The sequence below is a fragment of the Lethenteron reissneri genome, chromosome 65 (genome assembly GCF_015708825.2).
Source record: "Lethenteron reissneri isolate LAM-NWPU_2019-01 chromosome 65, ASM1570882v1, whole genome shotgun sequence".
NCBI classification, from domain to species: domain Eukaryota; kingdom Metazoa; phylum Chordata; class Hyperoartia; order Petromyzontiformes; family Petromyzontidae; genus Lethenteron; species Lethenteron reissneri.
Window position 1 is genome coordinate 3296236 of NC_083843.1, and position 11217 is coordinate 3307452.

The 11217-nt window shown below is 46.8% G+C and overlaps 1 protein-coding gene across 1 annotated transcript; it reads left to right on the forward strand.

The window, feature by feature from the left end:
* Nucleotides 1-1195: 1195 nt before the first annotated feature.
* On the forward strand, nucleotides 1196-9857 carry LOC133359414 (zinc-binding protein A33-like). The gene is made up of 6 exons (XM_061577827.1): nucleotides 1196-1795; nucleotides 2486-2581; nucleotides 3878-4111; nucleotides 5339-5361; nucleotides 5685-5797; nucleotides 7935-9857. The coding sequence occupies exons 1-6, from the start codon at nucleotides 1238-1240 to the stop codon at nucleotides 8486-8488; spliced, it is 1578 nt and encodes a 525-aa protein (XP_061433811.1). The 5' UTR covers nucleotides 1196-1237; the 3' UTR covers nucleotides 8489-9857.
* Nucleotides 9858-11217: the final 1360 nt, after the last annotated feature.

Here is an 11217-nt window from a genome sequence, read left to right on the forward strand (position 1 = left end):
TATTTAAAGTTGCGCATTTTGATGTGACGTCTCATTTCTCAACCCCCCCCCCTCGTCACACATCGTCACAAATGTCTGACCCCTCCCCTAGGTGCGTGACGTCCGCTATGGACGGCCCCACATATCAATAGTACACCTACGAATAATAAATTGAAGACTGAATTGAAGACGTTATTTTCAGATTGCGTATGAATAACTCAAATGATGTCGCCATACAAACTGTCGTTTCAAACAGTTGTTGTTTGTTAATTTACTTTGTTTTTGCACACTTTAAAAACGATTGTGTTAAACATCGTATAGCATAGCTTATCACTGTCTTACTCTGCAAACATATCAACTCTTTGTTTGTTCTGCTACCTCGAGATGTATTTCATGGGAGGCACAGTATTAGAGACACACAGAAGCATGCAAAGTACTACACACAGAGACGCAGTCTGGAGATACACAGAAGCATGTGCAGTACTATTTACAGAGACTCACACTGACTGGAGACAAACAGAAGTATATATTGTACAGGACTACTCACAGGCACACTCACAGATTATACACACGCAGAAGCAATAAACAGTACTACGGACAGACTCACAAACATTCTAGAGACACACAAATGCATATACATCACTACAAGACAAAGATACTCGATATACCCTCATCAGACTGTAGGGGCAAGTGTTGTTAACGAGCACCTATGAAGGTTGGAACAGCTCACCATGGGGCAGGTGGCCAGCACCACGCCTGGCCGCCTCTGTGTTCCCAGTAGCAATGTTTATGACACATCGCACAAAGTATACATTTGAGGCTGAGTTGACCTAGGGGATGAGGACCAGGACAGATTCAGATCATCGTTACCAATAGTGGTGGCGATGGACGTGAGTGGGAATCAAACTCAAGTATCTTATGGGTTTGCAGTGCAGAGCCAGTGGTACAGACAACGCATCCTAAGCTGTGGAAGAATGAGTTCATCTCTCTTTACTCATCCCACAAATGACCCACGCAGCTTTATATTTACAACAGCACGCATTTCTTTAAGTGTCAAGGTGTATACAGTAGACTTGGTCACCCTGAGGCTGCTGTTTGCACACATAGGGGCACGGGTTCACATTCCAGGGAGTGTCTCGTGATGTAAGTGATGACAATAAAAATATTATTTAGTATTTTACTTCCTTCTTCACCTTCGCTATAAGAGAGAGGTCCTGTTCCAGCGTCTCTCTGAGCCATCAGAGAGAAGCCATAGATCATGGCAAGCAAGACTCCCAGTGAGAGTGTGGATAGTGAGCTGTGCTGCTCCATCTGCCTGGGCACGTTCGTCTGCCCCGCCTCGCTGAGCTGCGGACACTCTTTCTGCCTCCGGTGCCTGGAGGCAGCCTGGGAGACGGCGAGCAGCTTCAGATGCCCGCAGTGCCGAGTGACCTTCCCTGTGCGACCCCAGCTGAGGAGGAACGTTGCCCTCAGCAACCTGGCAGAGCAGCTCAGAGTTGGAGACGGGAAGGCCACGGCCGTCGTGTGTGACAACTGCAGGGACGGCCAGACTCCTGCAGTGAAGACCTGCGTGACATGCGAGACTTCGTACTGTGCAACGCACTTGAGGCCTCACTTGGAGAATCCCAGGTTGAGAGAACACCTCCTGGTGGCTCCCATTGCGAACCTGGAACAGCGAATGTGTCGGGAGCACATACAGGAGCTCATTCTTTACTGTGAACAAGATGAGAGCCCGGTCTGCCCAGTCTGCCACGTCGCAGGAGACCACTCTGGGCACAGGTTCATCACAGTGGAAAAAGCACAACAGACAAGACAGGTGAAGTGTCATGTTCCGTTGTAATCCCCATTGTTGCAGGAGGTTGAGAGATTCACATCAGTAGGTCGTGACCCCTCACCTCAACCAGGTGAGCTCCTGTTAAGACCAAACGCCCTTTACAGGGAGACCCAGGTAGAGGTGGCTGGGTGGCTCTGATTTCAGAACGTTGAGATGGTTACGCTGTTATTCTGAGTTGGAATCTAGTCGGCTGCGCATGGTTTAAACCGGATTCTCAAGTTTAGTGAGTTGATGGTCTAAGCCGAGTAAACATTTGACAGCACGTGAGAATTCAAAATATTAGTTTGACTAAGTGAGAAACGTTGCTATGTATAGTAAGGCATGTGATAAGCAACTACACCCATCGCTGGAAGAGGTTAAAAACATATTTTAGAATGTACGTGATATTTGTCAATAATGCTATCTAACATGATATTGCATTGCTCTGCAGTAGTAACGATTGGAATCTTCATCTCAATGCATAACACGGACAGTACATTCGGGATACAATCGTGGGAAAAGTAAAAATATAAATAGAGACGTATGCAGAAATATGACAACAGATGTGCGTATGTGAGTTGAACTTCTTTCATAGCCAATCGTGCTAATCTGAGATGCGGGATGATCAATCAGTGATCCACCAATGGCAATAGCGAGCACTGCGTATATTATTAATTTATCTACCACATGCAGGAGGAGCTCAGAGTCAAGAAGGATGAGAAAGAGGAGAAGAGGAACACGGCGGCGTCACTTACACGGACACTCAGGGAGGACTACCGGCGCGTGGAGGTACAGAGAGAGATGGCCGCCGCACAATTCCCTCTTCTGGTTTGCCTAATAATCTTATTTAATTAAACCTAACTCTTATTAAACTCTTTGGTTCTTTCGGTAAAGTCACATAGGTAGAAAAAATAATCGATCACGACGTTTCGATCGCAAAACAAGCAATCGTCATCAGGTGGGACAACCATAGCAAGAAAAAACTGCTGAAGTAACTCTTATTATTGACGAGCACTGCCCCACGCATCTGCGTGGGATTCAACTTTGGTAAATTGCAAGCGGTGTGGATTTCAAGCGAATCGTATCCCAATGACAACTCGCTTACTGACTACTTTCAATCTACCAAATCAACGACATCAAACTGTAACAGAGGAAAGTGTGAATTCGTAACTGTGTTTGTCTGTCAACACTTTTTTTAAAGCCCATTATTTGAGCGCATAAGCTTCATGAAACTTTATTCTTCAATTAAATATATTGCTTTCGTGTATTTTATACATCAGGAAAAAAAATGTGGGAAACATTACAACCAGTTTAGGACGGCCAGATGTCCAAAACACGTTTACTACGTGAATTGAAGGCCACCACGGTATGACACAGAAACTTCATTCATGACGAAACTTCCAACATGACATCAGTTTTGGTATAGGGGGGCAAAATCGATCCACGCTGGACGATGCATTGGCGACTTGCCCTGTCGATTCCTTTATTGATCACAACCACGTTGCTTGCTATGGAATTTTGCAATTCCTCCTCTCTGGCTCCTCTAAATCTGAATCGGACCAACTTAGACTGAGTGTAAGGAAGAGTGTACGTGAGTATTGCTATAGAAATCAGCATTGTTTGACTTTTTCATCACATTTCAAATTAAAACAAGAGCAATGTGACTTGTATTTGTTCTGTATATTCGCAGAAACTTTGACACATTTTTCTGGGAATGTCCTCGGCAAGAGAATTGTTTCAGTTTAATTCGCATTTTCTTCCCATGCACCGTTTAGTAGATCCAGAGTGTGATGGACAGACAGATGCGAATGATATCCATGAAGATGTTTTTCATTTTCACCAGATAGACACTCAGCAACGTGTAGCTACAGACAGACGTATTTTCTGTAATCTCCTTGCCGAGGATATTTTCCCCTTGTATCCCATTCTCATCCTCCCTGTGCTTTATATGTTCACGAGATCCCAATGCACATGTCACTCACCTCCATGTACATAATCGAGGCATGGTAACAATAATTACCTGTACGACAGCACATTGTGTCGTTACCTAACAAGTGACTCAACAACTCGGAATTGTCTGTGTAGGTGTCTGTGCGTGGGACCAAGGCGCGGATCAGCCGAGAGTTTGAGCGCCGGAGGGAGCAGCTGAGGGTGGAGGAGAGGGAGGCGCTGGAGCACGTGGACGAGGAGGGCAACTCCGTGCTGTCCCGCATCCAGGTGGACATCGCACGCTACGAGAGCAGAGCACGCGGCCTGGAGCAGGAGATCAACCAGCTGCTCGCCGCCCTCGCCGTGCAGGACCCACTCTCCTTCCTGCAGGTGGCACCACCTCCATTAACTCGGCGCGGTGGCGAGGAGATGTTAACTACCTCGCCTGACGTCTGCTGTATATTTGGAGTTTGTACCTCTCTCTCTCATTGTGGATGTGTGGTCCTCCGGTTTTTCCCTCCACATTTATAATCACATCACGTGTTCATTGTAATTTTCTGTTATAAATTTCCACACGATAAGCCACTTCTTTAATTTTAATTTCTGTCAAGGTTACTTCTGAAGCAGAGCTATATAGCTCAGTGGGCCTTACCTGGTAAGGTATTAAATAGTAGTTTATAATAGTTTATACTCACAGCCTTGGTTTATCAGAAGGTGTATCTACAACCAGCAGAGGCACACCACCCTGTGAGACGTTGACATTGTTTGAAATCTTATTTCAGTTTTTTTCGATCTGGGAGAAAGCGGCAGTGTCCAAAAATAGTCACGCGTTTGCTTCCGTGTGACATTCAGACCGGGACTTGTACAACATCGCCATTTACCTCGCCTGGTATGCAGGAGGTCGTGTGGGTTTGACTCCGACCCTGACGATGCCTGCTGTAAATTTGGAGTCTACGTCTCTCTCTCTCTCTGTGAATGCGTAGATTTTTTTCCAGGTCCTCTGGTTTTTCACTCCACATTTAGAATCAACATCATGCATTCAGATTATTTGGCTGCTTTTATAAATGTCCACATAAGCCAGCTCGTTGAGACATCATTTCTGATAGGCAGCTCGCTACTGAACAAGAGTGACATGGCCAAGTGGCCCTTTCCTGGTAAAATACAAAAAATTAGTTTATTCATAGTTCAAAACACGAGTTGTTGAACGTTACGTTTCTTAACTATTTGTTTAGCTGTTAGACTAGACCTGCAATGAGTGGCTTTGTCATTGGTTGGGGTCCGTGTCCAGTTCAACGAATCCTGTTTTGATGAAAAAATAATAATAGGTATTCTATGTTTTGAATAAAGTTTTTGTGACTGCAGGAATTCATATTCTATGGTTCTTTCGGTAAAATCACGTAGATAGAAAATTAAATAGAAATTATAAAAAAATATATAAATATTAAGAATAGGCTTAACAGTACAAAGGCACACAGATAATTTTCATCATTTTCTGTTTGCTAGTATTTATTAATTAGTTGATGTCGCGCTCCACTGCAAACAGCAGGTGACTGTGTCGAGGTGGGCATCTATTTAAGATGTCAATGTTAATGTGAAACGCGGGTTTGTGTTTTTCAGGATCCCCTGCATGAGAGTCTCAGGTCAGTACCAACCCAGTCTCAAACTCGAGCTCTTTCTGCCACCTGGTGGACAAATCAGAAAACGGTCGTGATGTGATTCCTAATAAACCCAATTGTATGCAGTTGCATCCCTTATTGTCCGTGTGTCGAGAGACATGGACCTGCATTAGACTATGCCTGTCTCGTGCTGTGTGAGTGGAGGGACTGCACCCTCTATAGATTCTGCGTGTCCCGTGCTGTGTGAGTGGAGCGACTGCACTCTCCAATAACTCTGCGTGTCCCGTGCTGTATGAGTGGAGGTACTGCACCCTCCATATACTCTGTGTGTCCCGTGCTGAGTGCAGGAACTCGGACTCGCATGGGATCCAGGATGCGCCTCCTGCCACATTCAGTCACCAAGAGCTCACAGAGGTCATCTCGCTAGGAGGAGTGTATACGAAGCGCATGGCTCTCGTGTGTGAGTGTCTCTCTGCACTCTGCACTGATCTCTGTCAACATCGTCCATGACAAACAAAACGATGCAGATCGGCACCACTCGGTAGGCTGCTGCACTTTGTTTAAGACAGGTGGCGTATCCTTGGGGCGTGCATCTTTAAAACATTTGTGTTTTACCAGGTAAGGTCCGCTGAGCTATGTGGCTCTTTTTCACAAGGGAACTGGCCGCAAATGACAACTCAACGAAGTGGATTATCACGTGGAAATTTATAGTAGCAGCCAAATGATCTTAACGCATGAAGTTGAGTCTAAATGTGAAGCGAAAAATTGGGGGACGCGAAGAAAAATCCACGCGACCACCACGGGGAGATAAACACAAACATTCCAAATATACAGCAGCAGGCATCGTCAAGGTCGGGATCGAACCCACGACCTCCTTCATAGCAGGCGAGGGAGATAACATCTCTTAGCCACTGTGCTGATAATGAGAGAGAGACGCAGACTCTAAATGTGTAGCAGCAGGCATTGTCAGGGTCACAGTATCGAACCCACGCCTCCTGTATACCTGGCGAGGTTGTTAACATCTCCCTAGCCACTGTGATGATGATGAAAGAGAGAGACACAGACTCAAAATATACAGCAGCAGCAGGCATTGCCCGGGTCGGGATCAAACCCACAACCTCCTGCATACCAAGTGAGGGAGATGACATCAGGCAGATCGAGAGTAAGCCAAGTGAGAAGTGCAGGCAGTGCGACACAGAGTGAAACACTGTACATACAGTGCCTGAAAAGACAAAGCTGCTCCGTGCAGCCTGAACAGACCAATGGGTCATGTGCTGTGAGCGAGTAGCCATGACGGCCGGCACGGCACACAAGGGGGTGGGTGGCCAACGCCATGCCCGGCCGCCTTTGTCTCCCTCGTGCCGAATGTTTACACACACCAGCAGAGGGCAGTGCAGCATGAACCATTGTTGTACTGCACCTCTACGTTTCAACGTTCACAATCCCCACCATCGCCAACGCGCACCGACGAGAGCGGTGAAGTATGGTCAAATAACTTTCCCCCCCCAGGACGCGCACGGCGCGGGGAGGCGCTGAACCAGCAGCAGAGTGACACACAATACAATATCTGTCTGTGGATGTGAGCGTGTGTGAGGATGTGACACACAATGTCTGTGCATGGGTGTGAGAGTGTGCGAGGCTGTGACACACAATTTCTGTGCGTGGATGTGAGAGTGTGCGAGGCTGTGACACACAATGTATGTGTGTGGGTGTGCGAGGCTGTGACACTCAATGTCTGTGTGTGGGTGCGAGAGTGTGCGAGTGACACAATGTCTGTGCGTGGATGTGAGAGTGTGCAAGGCTGTGACACACAATGTGTGTGTGTGGATGTGAGGGTGTGCGAGGCTGTGGTGGCTGTGGTACAGGCGTCGTGTTTGTAGAGAGACAGCTGTGAGAGTGGCGTTAACATCGTGGTGCTGGCATCATCACTACTGTTCACTCCCACTGCACACAGAACCATGGTCATGTTAGTGTAGTACTTTTATTATTAATTAATAGTTATTTATTATTATTCACTAATTAATCATAAGTGATTAGCAGTATGAATACATTTATACTAACTAATATTAGTATGTGTACACTAATACTAACGAAAATTAGTATATGTACACGAATATTAACGAATATTAGTATGTGTACACTGATACTAACGCATATTAGTATGTGTACACTCATACGAACTAATATTAGTATGTGTACACTAATACTAACTAATAATAGTATATATACACGGATACTAACGAATATTAGTGTGTGTACAATAATACTAACTAATATTAGTATGTGTACTCTAATACTAACTAATATTAGTATGTGTACACTAATACTAATATTAGTATGTGTACACTAATATTAACTAATATTAGTATGTGTACACCAATACTAATATTAGTATGTGTACACTAATATTAATATTATAATGTGTACACTAATACTAACTAATATTAGTATGTGTACACTAATAATAACTAATATTAGTATGTGTACACTTATACTAACTAATATAAGTATGTGTACACTAATACTAACTAATATTAGTATGTGTCCACTAATACTAACTAATATTTGTGTGGGCGTCGTCGCTGTCCTCACCACAGATGGACGCTCACCAACTTTGGACACAAACTCAGCCAACGACCACCTCAAGATTTCCTCGGACCTTAGAAGGGTGACGTGGAGCGATGTCCCGCAGCGTCGCCCCCATCACCCACATCGTTTTGAGTACCAGTGCCAAGCGCTGTGCTCTGAGAGGTTCTCGTCGGGTCAGCACCACTGGGAGGTGGACGTGGGGAGCGCGTGGGGGTGTCGGGTTGGAGTCGCGTACGGGACGATCCCACGGAGAGGGGATGGTGGTGAGTGCCTCCTGGGAGGGAGTGACGTCTCATGGTGTCTACGGAAACAAGGCGACAGCTTCTCAGTGCGGCATGGCGGGGTAGAGACCTCACTGTCGGTGCCGGAGCCTCCGCGGAGAGTCGGGGTCCATCTGGACTGGGACGCGGGGCTGCTGACGTTTTACTGCGCCGACTCCATGGCGCCATTGCACTCGTTTCACCAAACCTTCACTCAGCCCCTACACCCTGGGCTGTGGCTGGGGTGGTGGGATGATGACGATGAGTCAGTAACGATTGTGGATCTGAGTGGTGCGTCCTGAGAGAGATGAACGTGAACAGCGCAGAGGGCAGACGCCACGACGCACGGCGCTCGCCACCCTCGTCACCGTTACGTGCAGTGCCACGCCCTTGGCTGGCTGGTGGCTGTCGGTGGCTAGGGGCTGCGTGGCTCTCCATCACAACGGGGGGGCTGAGCGTAAACAATCCTCACAACCTTCAAAGGGGGGGGTGATAAAATAAGTACCGCTCTGTGTGTTTGAAGCCAGCGTGGATGTAGTCACCCTGCCAGAGGAGTGTGACTGTAGTGTAGGGGTGCAGTGATTATCAATGGTGAACTAGGATGTGTTTATACACCGGTGGTGTCATGGATTGTGGGAGAGATACAACAATAATAATATTAATTTTAAAAAGTTTAAATGTATGCGTATGACAGTGGCATTGTAAAGCTTGTATCGTTGTTTCTACATAAAAAAAAATTGAACACAAACAACAATGCAGTTGTGTACAGCGTCAATCGTGCTCACTGCATCCCGCAACGCTGTTAATTAATTAAACACGAGGACCAAATCCTCTACACAGCCACTGCCAAGCAAATTAAATCTACAAACTAATAAACAAATAAAGAGATGGCGCCAAACACAAAAGGCTCCAACAATGTCCGAGCTGTTCAAGTCATCTCCTGCTACGTCATGGATGTGGTGATGTCACCACGTACGCTCCCCCAATGCGATGACGTCACCACGTCACCCTTCCTCCTCTCCCCTGTTGTATGTGTTGGGTTATGAAATTTTGATAAAAATAAGAAAAAATAATAATTTTCCGAAAAATGCGCAAATCGCATTAATTATGTTAATGTATGTATTAACATGCATAAATTATGATAATGCGTGTTATTATATGCATAAATTATGATAATCGCGGAGACAATTGTAGTAATTTATGCGGATGCTTGCGGTTATGTTAATGTGTGCAGTTGTGATAATAAGGCTTAGCTTCGTTTATCCAGAGTTATATCAATCAGGATAACACGATTATCATCGATTAAACATTTGCTGATTATCTTAGTGTGTTCGTTATTTTAGGTCTCCAGGTTCAGATCTCATCACAGGATACAGTTATCAAGAATAAGACAGTTTTGCATGGACTTGGAAAGAAGCACTCGAACAGTTGGTGTTAAGCAATTTTAATTCTAAACAAGCACATGACACTCTCTTATGCGAAAGCAGGTATACGTCAATAAATTCATGTAACTCGATTATGCAATTAACGAAAATGAATGACTAAAAATACTTCTTCATTGGCGTGATTATGCAGTTAACGAAAATGAATGACTAAAACATTTCTTATTCATGTAACTCGACGGCAGCAACTGCTTTGCACGATCAGTTGATATTGAACGCACCACCTCGAAATGGCAACCCTTTTTGAAACGCAAAGATACATTTTTTTAAAGTCTTATTCGTGTGCGTGCTGTGTGTGCGTTGTCCCCTTGTAATATTAATTAATTCTTAGAGCCGGGAGTTGTGTCGTTAGCTTGTGTGGTGTGGGAGGATACAAACAGCGGCCAGTTTTCTCTGGGTGGGGCGTGGCCGCATCGAGTCGTGCTGCTCCCTCGCTCGGCGTGTCGCTCGGCTTGTGCGCTCTCTCTCCCTCCACTGCTAGATGACGAGTTGGCACGATGCTGTCCTTGAAGATGCTCGGTCGCTCGTGTCGCTCGGTGTCGCTCGGTGGCGCTCGTTGTCGCTCGTTCGGAAGACTTTGACTCTCTGCTTTGCTCGCTTGGCGATCTCTGCCTTTCCTGCGGGTTGTTCGCTGGTCGTCACTCTGACGAGGAGCGATGCTTCGTTCGTGGCAGGGTGGACGTTGGCGTCCACCCTGCCACTCACACGCTGTGAGCGTACGTACACACAGCACCGCGCGCGTTCACACTCTCGTCGAAACCACACGTGGCTACGATTAGTTATTAATGATTTATTGCTGGCTGACTGCGATTCGCTGTTAAGTCAGTAAGGATCGACAAGGCAGGCCTACACTATCGCCCAAGGGTCTGTACCCAATTTATCTAATTCGATAGGCTCTAAGCAGATTTGTTTTTTTTATCTCTAATCCCAATACTCCTTTACCTCTTACTCACGGTTAGATGCGCACGGCGTTCCGTTGGTCTCGTCCTTGCCGCTCACCTCGACGCGTCGCACGGACGTTCGAGTGGCCGAGCTGGACGCCGTCCCGAGCGCTGACTTTTTGGAGCAAGAGAGCGTTCTACCTCTCTGCGCCCTCTTTTTATCCTCAACCTACATCAAAGAACGCCGACCCAAGCGCCTTCTCGGCCAATCAGGTCGCCACGCCCATTCAGCCGCATTCCCGGTTTCTCTAACAATGGGTTCCCCGCCGATTGCGGCGCTGGCGGTGATCCACGGGCGCCTTTGTTATGCCAATCAGCCGCGGTGTCTGTAACAAAGGCTCGCCGCGGCTGCTGCGCGGTGGCGGTCCCCGCGCACACCTGCCATGCTAATCAGCCGTCCCCCCCTCTCCTTGGCTTCCCCTTCGTTCGTGGCTGTGGACCCCTGCCGGCCTTGTCGATACGTGTGTGTAGGGGGTGCGTTTCCACCGTGGTGGCTGGACAGCCCCCACCGTGACCATGCAATCTCAACCCGGGTCACAGCGCCGCGGTGCGAACCAGCATCGGGGGAGGTCGCCCAATTCCCTGGCCGCAGGAAACCGTGAAGATTATCTCTATGAGGGCTTTCGGGTAAAAACCTGCCGGCCAGGA

What these genes read in the sequence shown, in the direction of transcription:
- LOC133359414 (XM_061577827.1), top strand. Translation starts at nt 1,238, where the DNA reads ATGGCAAGCAAGACTCCCAGTGAGAGTGTGGATAGTGAGCTGTGCTGC. An exon ending in AAGCACAACAGACAAGACAG is followed by an intron (nt 1,796 to 2,485) that starts GTGAAGTGTCAT and finishes TACCACATGCAG; the next exon opens with GAGGAGCTCAGAGTCAAGAA. An exon ending in GAAGCGCATGGCTCTCGTGT is followed by an intron (nt 5,798 to 7,934) that starts GTGAGTGTCTCT and finishes TCCTCACCACAG; the next exon opens with ATGGACGCTCACCAACTTTG.